The 13632-nt window shown below is 39.7% G+C and overlaps 2 protein-coding genes across 6 annotated transcripts in view; both read right to left on the bottom strand.

Annotated features, from left to right (window-relative positions):
* The window catches only part of LOC124380385 (BOLA class I histocompatibility antigen, alpha chain BL3-7-like), a 55186-nt gene that overhangs the window by 18028 nt on the left and 23526 nt on the right, over positions 1–13632 (bottom strand). The gene's annotated exons all lie outside the window — the stretch shown is intronic.
* On the bottom strand, positions 4485–13619 carry LOC124380386 (BOLA class I histocompatibility antigen, alpha chain BL3-6-like). 2 transcript variants are annotated; one of them, XM_046841318.1, is made up of 8 exons: positions 13378–13619; positions 10073–10333; positions 7301–7570; positions 5777–6055; positions 5584–5694; positions 5360–5386; positions 5187–5256; positions 4485–5051 (listed from the first exon to the last, which is right to left on the bottom strand). In XM_046841318.1, exons 2-7 carry the CDS (start codon positions 10254–10256, stop codon positions 5222–5224), a joined length of 906 nt encoding a protein of 301 aa, XP_046697274.1. In that variant the 5' UTR covers positions 10257–10333; positions 13378–13619; the 3' UTR covers positions 4485–5051; positions 5187–5221. The 2 variants fall into 2 exon arrangements, with proteins under 2 accessions (XP_046697274.1, XP_046697273.1); XM_046841317.1 differs by lacking the exon at positions 10073–10333 and adding an exon at positions 7990–8253 and having other exon boundaries at positions 4486–5051; positions 13378–13618.

The raw sequence follows: 13632 nt of genomic DNA, 5'->3' as shown, positions 1-13632 counted from the left end.
ACCACACACCCAATTAGCACAACAAAAAAATGTCATTTTTTAAATGTTTTAATTTATTTTCTATTAAGATTTAGCTAATGTTGAATCAACCTATTTTTGCTCCAATCATAGGAAAGATAACGTAAAATCAATGCAAAGAGACAAGCGATCACCTTCCTCAATGTAATGCAGCTACCTCTATTTGTTGAACCAGTTTACATTGAATGAACGAGACTCTTTTCCCAACTGCCTCCCTGAATAACTAAAGTTGGAACATTGGTGAGGTCACGGGACACGTTTTGCTTATTGTCATTGTAGGCATAAGCATTTTTTTCAATTAATACAATGAATTTTAAGTTATTAAAATTCGTAATTTTTGTTACAAAATTTGAATGATTTATTTTTAACACCGCACCCCCAGCACCACCATTTTTTCTTGTGCTCCGAGACAGGGGGCGCTGCAGCACCCCTACCTCACGGGGTAATGATCAAGATTCACAAGAGGGCTTCAATATTTACAGTTTTTTTGGATTGCTTAAGCACGATTTTCAAAACAGGGCCCGTGTTTTCAAAACACTACACACAATTAGCACAACCACACACCCAATTAGCGAAACACTACAGATCCCTTGCATAATTAAACACTCTTGTAAAAACTATACACTTCTGTGTAAAACACACACTTTGTTACCATATGAAACACACACGTTTCACATTACTTTACTCTGTTTGCAAGAGTTACACTCTGCTGTGATAAACCTAAAACACTTTTAGCACTTCTACTTCCCTATGATTAGAGTAGACTACTATCAATAAAGTACAAATATAATGTAAATTCACCAAACACTACACAAGACCAATGTTGCAGACTGAAGAAACTCATCTGTTAACACGCCCAAAATGTTGACATGGAGATTCATAATACTGTAACAAAACGTCACTTTACGTATTGTACTGTAAGTTCACTGTGAAAAAAAACAACAAAAAAACTAGACATTGTCTCTTCGCCTAGCTGCATCTGGCCAGAGAATTTCATCAACATCGCAGGCAATGTTGTCATTCGCAAGACACCTTGGAAAGAAACGTCTTGAATGATGAATCCATCCTTGCATTGCTGCTACCTCCATCTGGTCACAGGCCTCCTCCATGGATGGATGAGGGGTACCTCAGCCTGGAGACGGAGATCATATACCTTCCACCGCCATGCCGAGAAAAACTCTTCTATAGGGTTGAGAAATGGAGAGTATGTTGATGTTGCTGAAACCAGTTCTGAACCAAAGCAGAGTGGTGGAAAGACACATTGTCCCAGAAAACAATGTATTGCATATGATCGATTTGATTTGCTGCTGTTATGTTGTGCAATCGGTCCAAGAATGTAAGTATGAGTGCTGTGTTGTAAGGGCCCATATGGTCATGGCGGTGAAGGACCCCATTCTGTGTAATGGCTGCACAGAGTGTTATATTACCCCCACGTTGCCCTGGGACATTAACTATAGCCCTGTGACCAATGATGTTTCTTCCCCTCCTTCGTGTTCTCGACAGGTTGAACCCAGCCTCATCCACATAAATGAACTCATGCTGGATCTTCTCTCCATCTATTTGTAAAACTCTCTGAAGAACAGTGTCATGCAACATTGTGTAGTATACAATAGTTCAGTAATTTCACAGGAAAAGGTAACAGAAGTGCTGATAGTTCATATAATACAGTACAGTGAGCAGTTACTGAAACCGTGCAGATGTTTTTGATATGATGATATTTATACAATACCTATTTTCCAGTCGAAATGTTCTTATCACACTTACTACTGTGTATCGGCTTAGATTTGGCTGTATTCGCAGTCCAGCCTCCCTAAGAGTCAGCCCGTGGTTGACAACGTGGTCAACCAGTGTTGCGCGGATCTCATTTGTCAGATTCGGTCTTCTTTGAGCACCTACTTGTCTTCCTCTTCCTCTACCTCTACCTCCAGCATGGTCTCCATCTCTTCCTCTTCCTCTGTTGATTCCTCCTCTGTTGACTCCTCTTCCTCCCGTTCCTCCTCCTCCTTGTTCTCCTCCTCGTCTTACTTTTTCTCTGACTCCTACCCTTGTGCTTGAAGATCGGTGAACTCACCTGCTGTATTTTATAGTGCTTATACACCTGATTGGTGTGTCTGCAATTAAGCAAACAAGTGTTTGCACACCTCATGACTGCGTTTGAACCAATTGGTTGGACGGTGCAGTAATTTGAAAGTCAGTGCTTTGGTATTGCAAGGAAGTGACTACATGGACATACATAAAAGCCTCTTGACTTGGTAGATTTTTGTGTGTAATGTATGTTAAGTGTGTTTAGTGTTTTGCAAATCACACAAGTGCAACAAGTGTGAGGTTGACATTGTGCTTATAGTTGTGCAAATATGGGCTGATGTTTTGCCTCTTGAGTGTAAGGTTTTGCTAATAGTGTACTACTTTTAATTTTAGTGTGTAAGCAATCCAAAACAACTGAAAGCTGTAAAGAAAATCTGAATAATTGATCAAAATTCCACCTGATCACTGCGAGCGATTAGTTTGTTCATACAGGAAGTGTCTTGCTGTACAAGCAAAAGCTCTTCCATCAGGTATTAAACAAAATTTTATTTCCGTTAGTGAGTTCAATACTTTTCCCCTGTGTCATTTCACTTTATACAATATAATATTGCTTTAACTTATCAGATTTGGCAACATCTAGCAATCGTACAATAATATCTGCATTTTCAAGTCCTATATTCATGTTGATTTAATAGCTGTTTTTTATTATCATTATTCCACAATGACTGACAGATATGAAATTGATTTGGTTGCAGAAACATTTACAAGGCCATTTTCAAGATGGACTTTTTAAGAAAAGCTGGACATTGTGAGGAAAAGTCGACGCTTTTTTGTTGCTGCTGAATTGTGTTTATTGGGTTTAGTAACAGCATTCACTCACTGTATGAGATTCCTGTCTGTGATGCAGCTATTAAGAGGTGGATAGATCCACTTTTCTATTGTAATAATGTCTGGTCAAAAACATGTATACATATTCGTGACCTTTCAATTTGTTTAATCACATTATTTGACCCATTTCTGCATATTTTTAGACATTGCAGAATCATACTAAGATTTTGGGTTATTCTTGTGGTGTCCTGCCTTCTACAGCTCCTCTCCTCACTGCTCTTTCCTTAGTTATTTAACCAAGTAAAACATGCAACCCAGCCATTAGTGTTGCACAAGTCACGTCACTCTTAATGCCGGTCTCAAGCTCGGATAAATGGGGAGGGTTGTGTTAGGAAGGACATCCAGTGTAAAACGTGCCAAATCAAATATGCAGATCACAAATCAGAAATTGGGCTACTGTTGGGTGAAGGTGGAGAAGGAGAGGAGGAAGACGTCTACAGAGACGGCAGGGAAAGGAGAAGTGTAGGAGAGTGGAGGTTTAGGTTGGTACTTTGAATGTTGGTACTATGACTGGTAAAGGCAGAAAGGGAGCTGATATGATGGAGAGGAGGTTGTTCAACAAGATTTTGGAAGATGAGAAGATGCCTGAGGAATGGAGGAGGAGTGTGTTGGTACTGATCTTTAAGATTAAGGGATATGTGCAGACCTGCAGTAACTACAGGGGAATTAAGTTGATCAGTCACACCATGAAGTTATGGGAAAGAGTAGTGGAAGCCAGGCTGAGAGAAGAGGTGACCATCTGTGAGCAGCAGTATGGTTTCATGCTGAGGAAGAGCACCACAGATGCAGTATTTGCTTTGAGAATGTTGATGGAGAAGTATAGAGAAGGTCAGAAGAAGTTGCATTGTGTGTTTGTGGATTTAGAGAAAGCGTACGACAGGGTGGAGAGAGGAGTTGTGGTATTGTATGAGGAAGTCAGGTGTGTCAGAGAAGTATGTGAGGGTGGAGCAGGACATGTATGAGGACAGTGTGACAGCAGTAAAGTGTGCAGTAGGAACGACAGACTGGTTCAAGGTGGAGGTTGGACTGCATCAAGAAACGGTTCTGAGCCCTTTCCTGTTTGCAGTGGTGATTTTGAGTCCTTAGCTCTGTGTTTTTCTGTCATGTAGCGTTATGTTGTTTTTTGTAGCACCAGGGTTCGGGAGGAACGTTGTTTCATTTCACTGTGTACTGCGTCAGCTATATATAGTTGAAATGACAATAAAAGCTTCTTGAAAGAAGAAGAGGAAGAAGAAGAACCAAGTGAAACATTCATGTTACCATACAGTGCCTAAAGTTTAATTGTCTGACTTTTCACATATTCACCTTATAACAACACACGCACAAACAATAACAATTTAATGAGTCAATCCTATTGAAAACTACATGATTTAGAGACTGAACAGAAATCAGACTCTGACCAATCAGAATTAAGGAATCACTTGCGTCATTATTGTTGTAAAAGAGCTAAGGAGGGGCAGTTTAATTTTGAAAGTTATGCTAGAAAAAAGTAATTCTGAGCTATAATTTATGATGTATAATTACTGATAACAGGCAGCATTAGCGCCACAGCAAACCTGAACAGTACCAAGCTCCTGTAAAGGTTTTACATCTCACTTCAATCTATACAAGTAATATTACATGTAACCTTCTATCAGTTTCTCCATGCAGTGCACTTATAAGTAAAATAGTTTCATTTTGTGTGTGCATGTGTGTATATCTCAGAGATAAAAAGAGTAAATGTGGAACTGCTAGTAAAAAACATGTCCTGAAAGGAACAAATATCTAAAATATTAATCAGAGTAACGAAAATACATTTTTACATACCTTTGACACACCATGTGTGTATATAAAATCAAAGCCTGCATAAATCAATTAGAGCAAGCAAAATACACGAGTAGTAACAGCAGATTCACAATAAAATATCCCCATTTATACACAGCGGAACTCAAATGCAGATTGGCAGATAGAGTGTCTTGAGAAATGTGCCACTGAGGGGTTGGTCACCATTGGGGGGAAAACAATGCTAATCCAAAATCTATAAGCGCAAACAACTATAATTTATAGTTCAAAATGGAACAAAGTGTGTGTGTGTGTGTGTGTGTGTGTGTGTGTGATCCTCCTCTTCCTCTCCTCCTCTCCTAGAAAAACAGACAGACAGAAAGAGGATGAGTTTTGAGGAGAGATTTAATATGAACACAGACGTTTCTGCTGGATTTTCCCTCCACACACAGATTAATATTCCAGATTACAGTGTAAACATCATCATGTCTTACTCTCTCACTGCAGCAGGATCACACACTCTCACACTTTAGGAGTTATTGGAGGAAGAATCTCCTTCAGAGGCTGTAAAACATTCAAATCATCACAAAGTGAAATCAAAACACTGCAGCACATAAACACTGTAGTGGATTTAAACATCATTTATGGATCATAAAGTTTCACTTACAGGGTTTGGGTGGAACAGGTTTAAATCCTGAAACACAGATGATGATCACACAGTTATTATCAAACTCAGTTTTGCTTTTACTTTAAAAATATATTCATATTAATATCAGGTTGTTGTTTTCTAATTTATCAATTTATAAAAATATGTGTAATGTTCATTTAATTCCCTTTTAAAAATTAAAGTGTAAATTTGTTCTCTGAAAACATTTTCCTTTCTCCACTCACCAGAGTTCTTCTTCTTCCAGACCACAATTCCAGCCACAACAGCAACGAGAACAACGAGAGCCACGATGATCCCAACGATGATCCCAATCAGTCCTCCATCTGATCCTCCATCTGTTAAATCATCACAGAGTGTTTATTATCTTCTGCATCAGTAAATCAGTGTTCACTCTGTAAATGTGTAGTGTATCAGGACCTTTTAGATCTACCAACATCTCCTTCTCCAAGCTGCTGTGCTCAATCACACAGGTGTAGGTGTGTTTCTGCAGCTCCTCAGCTGAGACTTTCAGAATGCTCCTCGTCTGGAAGCTTCCATCCTGATTGGGTAACGTCTCTCTGAACTCCACATCCTCATGTACGTCCTCTCCGTCTTTCTGCCAGGAGATCATCACTTCCTTGGGGAAGAAACCTGTAGCATGACACACCACCTCTGGAAAAGACGAGTGTTTCTGGAACACAGATGCTGTAGGAGGAACTGCAAAGACACACAGACACACAAATATTTATAAAATATGTATATATATATATAAAAAGTCTTTTTTCATATTATTAGAAGATGTAATGTACAGACCTTTATAAAAATGAATTAATGTGTGTAGTGTTACACTTTTTACACTAAATTCTTGGAGATGGGGTACAGTGGAACCTGGTAATATCAAGGGCCTAGGGAGACGCCAAAAAGCGTCGAGATAACCGATAATCGAGATAAACGAAAATCAATATGGCAGCAATATATTAATGTGCTTGAAATTTCTTTATGTACATGATGTGTGTTATTAAATGAGAATGTGCATGCACGTGGTTTTCAAATTTTTTTTACACAACAGCGTTGTGACGATTTGTTTGATTGGTCATGCGGATGGAGAAAACCTGTAATGCGGATAAGGAGGCGGAAGCCGAAGTAAACGCAAACAAAGTTTATTGAGACTCAGGAGAGAATCCACCAATACTTGTAGCGAAGCAGTAATATCCAGTGCTGCGCTCCGGGAGCGTGGTCCACGAAGTTCTGTGAAAGCAGAGACAGTTCGTCCAGCAGGATCGGGGAATCCGGGGGGCCGTTGAGAGAATGCGGAGTCTAAGAAGAAGGGTACGTAGCGGGATACGTATACGCGATTACACAGACCGCCATGAACCAACACATACGATTATGCACAAACAATAACAGAGGGGAGGGGCTTAACTTGGAGATGGGATGAGCGAGTGAATGAGAGTCAGGTGTGTGTGATCAGCATTACTGCGAGGCGCTCCATGCGAGAAGAAGCAGGGTGCTGAAGGGGGCGTGGCAGGGGGATTCCTGACATAAACGACGTTAGTGGCAAATTTGTCCCCCCTTGTGCTCGAGATATCAGGGTTTGGCAACATAAAGGAATCGACATAACCGATTAAAAAATGCTAAGACAAAGTGAGAATTTGGCGATTCCACTTCAAAAACGCCGACTTAATACTGTTGGCGAGTTCACAGAGGTCGAGATAAGTGGGTTCCACTGTACTGCATTTTCACTCAGGACAACAGCTTAGTGTGATGTAGAGATATGGGGCGGATCTTCACAAGTGTCATACTATAGTATAATGAGTGTTCATAGGAGAGACTGCTAACAGTAGTGTTCACTAATCTTTCAGTCCAGTTCTACACAAAATGTTTAAAAGTCACCAGGGATTTTACACGTCAACATTTTCTGTCTGCAAGCATTTTTGCACAGAGTAGATTACATATTATTACCTTTCCTTTCCAAAATCTCTTTGCCATAAGACACAAACTTCTTCAACCAGTCAATACAGGTTGTCTCCAGGTAATTCTTTTGGAAACGAGCCTCAATTTCCTCCCACTTTTTTTTGGTCAACAGAGCTTGAGGTTTTGGAGCGATCCAAGTGAGACCTTTCATATCTAAACTGATGAAATCTTCTCCATCATAACCATACTGGCTGTATCCTTCAGTGGTGCCATCATCATCAAGCTCACAGCCGTACATCCACTGTACTGTGTGAACTCCTGCGCGTGTACACACACACACACACACACACACACACACACACACACATACACACATACACACATACACACATACACACACACACACACACACACACACACACACACACACACACACACACACAAAGGGCCATTAGGGCACATTACACTATACACTTTATTGAAATCTTCACCACTAACATATTTACATTTAATTTACATTAATTTTTGTTCTCTTAAACTAAAATCAGTAAATATACAATATATGATCTATTTAGTGTATAATATGAGAGTTTATCCTGTAGTATGATCGTATAGTGACCACTAGGGGATACAGCCAAATATATTATTTATTTATCTGAAGTGATGTTATAAATTATTACATGATCAGTGTGTGTGTGTGTGTGTGTGTGTGTGTGTGTGTGTGTGTGTGTGTTTACCTGTGGTGTGATTGAACCGCTGCATTACTTTATTAACATTTAATTTAAAGTTCTCTTGAGAATCCTGTAGCTTCTGTGTCTGACTCTCCCAGTAACTGGGATCGTCACCTTCGACCTTCCTGATCCACTCTGTCTTTGGGATATCTTTCCTGATGTTACTGTCATAGTAGTTGAACTGTTCCCCATCCACCTGACCCAAAAGAGTGAATTCTGGGAAATTTACTCCTGTAACTTCTGTATAGAAATACTGCAAAGTGTGTTTGACTGTAAAAACACATTATACCATGTTAGTAGCTCAAACACATACACACACAAACAGTTACACTAATTTACTTTTACATTTACGAACACACATGTTCATTCACTATCACACACAATCACACATTCACTCTCACACAAACAAAGTAACACAAAGCCATTCAGGTTTAATCACAAACACACACAAACACAACATACACACAGCTTTATTCACAAATACACTTAAACACACAAATAGTAACACACACATACAACCTTAATCACTAGCACAGTCACACACACAGCTTTAATTGCTATCACCCTATTTACATGCACACAAACAGTAAAATAAACAATAACACACAGTTTCAATCATTAACGCACACACACATGTATGCACAACCACATATATCATATGTCTGGTAAAATTTAACAGACTTTATACACCACACTATGATTAAGTTCTGAAGATCATTGTGAGCCAGGTAAACAATAGACTTGCTCTCCTGATATGATGGTAACGACTAAGACGTGGAAAAGGAGCCAGTGTGAAGAAACGGTGCAGTCATGTGGCAGAGAATTCAAACTGTTACACTACAAACCCAATCCCTGCACCAAACACACTGGCAGTTTCTCCTAACTAATGGCTTAAATATTTCCTTTTGACAGTTTAGGTTACCACCTCCACCATAGACCAGAAAAACTTACATGTCAGGCTGGGGAGGAGAAAGGACTGGTCATTTTAGATCTAGATATGAGAAAGGTGTTACAACATTAAGACAAGAAAAGCAAGTGGCCTGGATGGTATACCAAGATGTGTTCTAACTAGCACCAGTTTCACCATCTGACATAGGATCCTGGACTTTCTGACCAGATGCCCCCATGTTGTCAATACAGAAAACCACATCTTCTTCATCCTCACCATCAGCACTGGACCTACCCAGGGCTGTGTCCTCAGCCTCCTGCTGTACTACTTCTATACCAGTGACTGCATGACTAAACACCAACAGGAGCTATTTAGAGAAAGTGGTTTCCCTGTCTATATTGTAGCACAAGAGAAAAGTCCCTCTAAATGTTTTGAAGATTAAGGTGTTGACTATTGAATTCCAGAGGAAACAGATAAAGAAATATAGTCCCCTGATGAACAATGGGGCCAAAACCAAGAGAGTGGGCAGCTTAAGGTATCTTTGGATGAGTTTCACGATAGTTTTATTGCCTATGAGACCTGGCCAGTTCAAGGTCTCCCACAGAGAGTGGAGAGATTTCTTTACTGGGGCTGTGGAGAATCTTCCTATAGGAACAAAGGCCAAAGACAGAACAGTGATATACAGAGAGTGGTCATGGCAGTGGAGAAGGACTTTTCCTTTAGGACCCTCCCTTGCATCAAAGACATATATAACCAGTGATACAGGACGAGTGCCAGAAGAATGATTATAGACTTTCACGATTCGGGATACAAACTTTCATCATTGCAAACACACACACACATACACACATACACATACACACACACACACACACACACACACACACACACACACACACACACACACACACACAAAGGGCCATTAGGCACATTACACTATACACTTTATTGAAATCTTCACCACTAACATATTTACATTTAATTTACATTAATTTTTGTTCTCTTAAACTAAAATCAGTAAATATACAATATATGATCTATTTAGTGTATAATATGAGAGTTTATCCTGTAGTATGATCGTATAGTGACCACTAGGGATACAGCCAAATATATTATTTATTTATCTGAAGTGATGTTATAAATTATTACATGATCAGTGTGTGTGTGTGTGTGTGTGTGTGTGTGTGTGTGTGTGTTTACCTGTGGTGTGATTGAACCGCTGCATTACTTTATTAACATTTAATTTAAAGTTCTCTTGAGAATCCTGTAGCTTGTGTCTGACTCTCCCAGTAACTGGGATCGTCACCTTCGACCTTCCTGATCCACTCTGTCTTTGGGATATCTTTCCTGATGTTACTGTCATAGTAGTTGAACTGTTCCCCATCCACCTGACCCAAAAGAGTGAATTCTGGGAAATTTACTCCTGTAACTTCTGTATAGAATACTGCAAAGTGTGTTTGACTGTAAAAACACATTATACCATGTTAGTAGCTCAAACACACATACACACACAAACAGTTACACTAATTTACTTTTACATTTACGAACACACATGTTCATTCACTATCACACACAATCACACATTCACTCTCACACAAACAAAGTAACACAAAGCCATTCAGGTTTAATCACAAACACACACAAACACAACATACACACAGCTTTATTCACAAATACACTTAAACACACAAATAGTAACACACACATACAACCTTAATCACTAGCACAGTCACACACACAGCTTTAATTGCTATCACCCTATTTACATGCACACAAACAGTAAAATAAACAATAACACACAGTTTCAATCATTAACGCACACACATGTATGCACAACCACATATATCATATGTCTGGTAAAATTTAACAGACTTTATACACCACACTATGATTAAGTTCTGAAGATCATTGTGAGCCAGGTAAACAATAGACTTGCTCTCCTGATATGATGGTAACGACTAAGACGTGGAAAAGGAGCCAGTGTGAAGAAACGGGTGCAGTCATGTGGCAGAGAATTCAAACTGTTACACTACAAACCCAATCCCTGCACCAAACACACTGGCAGTTTCTCCCTAACTAATGGCTTAAATATTTCCTTTTGACAGTTTAGGGTTACCACCTCCACCATAGACCAGAAAAAACTTACATGTCAGGCTGGGGAGGAGAAAGGACTGGTCATTTTAGATCTAGATATGAGAAAGGTGTTACAACATTAAGACAAGAAAAGCAAGTGGCCTGGATGGTATACCAAGATGTGTTCTAACTAGCACCAGTTTCACCATCTGACATAGGATCCTGGACTTTCTGACCAGATGCCCCCATGTTGTCAATACAGAAAACCACATCTTCTTCATCCTCACCATCAGCACTGGACCTACCCAGGGCTGTGTCCTCAGCCTCCTGCTGTACTACTTCTATACCAGTGACTGCATGACTAAACACCAACAGGAGCTATTTAGAGAAAGTGGTTTCCCTGTCTATATTGTAGCACAAGAGAAAAGTCCCTCTAAATGTTTTGAAGATTAAGGTGTTGACTATTGAATTCCAGAGGAAACAGATAAAGAAATATAGTCCCCTGATGAACAATGGGGCCAAAACCAAGAGAGTGGGCAGCTTAAGGTATCTTTGGATGAGTTTCACGATAGTTTTATTGCCTATGAGACCTGGCCAGTTCAAGGTCTCCCACAGAGAGTGGAGAGATTTCTTTACTGGGGCTGTGGAGAATCTTCCTATAGGAACAAAGGCCAAAGACAGAACAGTGATATACAGAGAGTGGTCATGGCAGTGGAGAAGGACTTTTCCTTTAGGACCCTCCCTTGCATCAAAGACATATATAACCAGTGATACAGGACGAGTGCCAGAAGAATGATTATAGACTTTCACGATTCGGGATACAAACTTTCATCATTGCAAACACACACACTACATGTTTAATCATTAACACACACACATGTATGCACAACCACATATATCATATGTCTGGTAAAATTTAACAGACTTTATACACCACACTATGATTAAGTTCTGAAGATCATTGTGAGCCAGGTAAACAATAGACTTGCTCTCCTGATATGATGGTAACGACTAAGACGTGGAAAAGGAGCCAGTGTGAAGAAACGGGTGCAGTCATGTGGCAGAGAATTCAAACTGTTACACTACAAACCCAATCCCTGCACCAAACACACTGGCAGTTTCTCCCTAACTAATGGCTTAAATATTTCCTTTTGACAGTTTAGGGTTACCACCTCCACCATAGACCAGAAAAAACTTACATGTCAGGCTGGGGAGGAGAAAGGACTGGTCATTTTAGATCTAGATATGAGAAAGGTGTTACAACATTAAGACAAGAAAAGCAAGTGGCCTGGATGGTATACCAAGATGTGTTCTAACTAGCACCAGTTTCACCATCTGACATAGGATCCTGGACTTTCTGACCAGATGCCCCCATGTTGTCAATACAGAAAACCACATCTTCTTCATCCTCACCATCAGCACTGGACCTACCCAGGGCTGTGTCCTCAGCCTCCTGCTGTACTACTTCTATACCAGTGACTGCATGACTAAACACCAACAGGAGCTATTTAGAGAAAGTGGTTTCCCTGTCTATATTGTAGCACAAGAGAAAAGTCCCTCTAAATGTTTTGAAGATTAAGGTGTTGACTATTGAATTCCAGAGGAAACAGATAAAGAAATATAGTCCCCTGATGAACAATGGGGCCAAAACCAAGAGAGTGGGCAGCTTAAGGTATCTTTGGATGAGTTTCACGATAGTTTTATTGCCTATGAGACCTGGCCAGTTCAAGGTCTCCCACAGAGAGTGGAGAGATTTCTTTACTGGGGCTGTGGAGAATCTTCCTATAGGAACAAAGGCCAAAGACAGAACAGTGATATACAGAGAGTGGTCATGGCAGTGGAGAAGGACTTTTTCCTTTAGGACCCTCCCTTGCATCAAAGACATATATAACCAGTGATACAGGACGAGTGCCAGAAGAATGATTATAGACTTTCACGATTCGGGATACAAACTTTCATCATTGCAAACACACACACTACATGTTTAATCATTAACACACACTCACAACCAGCAACAAACACAGCTTTAATCACTCTTTCACACACTTATCATTAGAGATACTTGTGAGTGGGATTCATGAATCCACGAATACAGTGAATTCTAAGACGCCTGTGAGTGCCATCTAGTGGAATTTAATCGCAAAAGCAGCCAGAATCCCTACTGTCTTAATTAATTCGAAGATTTGAATCCGTAAACGAATTCGGATTTCTTATCTCAATCTGCAGCCATCAAATACAAAATTACCTTATAATTTCCTTAAAATTTGTATAAATATATATTCTCAGTTTAAAATTTTGGTATATAGAATTATGGATTTATAAGATTGTCAAATCTTTAAATTCTGTTTTATTTATATTTTACACAGCGTCAGAACTTTTTTGGAATAGTGTTTGTAAATAAATGTACAGAGAGTAAAGATTACAGAACTCACCTGCTGATGAAAGCTGAAGAGTAAATAGGAGAAAGATCAGAGCTTCCATAACTGATCTGCAGCGCGCCATCACTCACTTCCTCTACACTTTCCTCTAATAGTATATTCAACTTACATTTTAACTCTCTTTAACCCGGTAAATAACCCGGTATTTAACTCGGTTTACTCGGTAAAACAGACCCAAATCCTCCTGCTCTTCCGGTGTTTACTGAGTATAAGTTTCTGTTCTAACCTGAGAGTTTGGGGGCGGAGCAA

Source organism: Silurus meridionalis, chromosome 27, assembly GCF_014805685.1.
Source record: "Silurus meridionalis isolate SWU-2019-XX chromosome 27, ASM1480568v1, whole genome shotgun sequence".
In the NCBI taxonomy this organism is placed as follows: Eukaryota; Metazoa; Chordata; class Actinopteri; order Siluriformes; family Siluridae; genus Silurus; species Silurus meridionalis.
The sequence above is the reverse complement of the archived record's forward strand: the minus strand, read 5'-3'. Positions and strand labels throughout refer to the sequence as shown.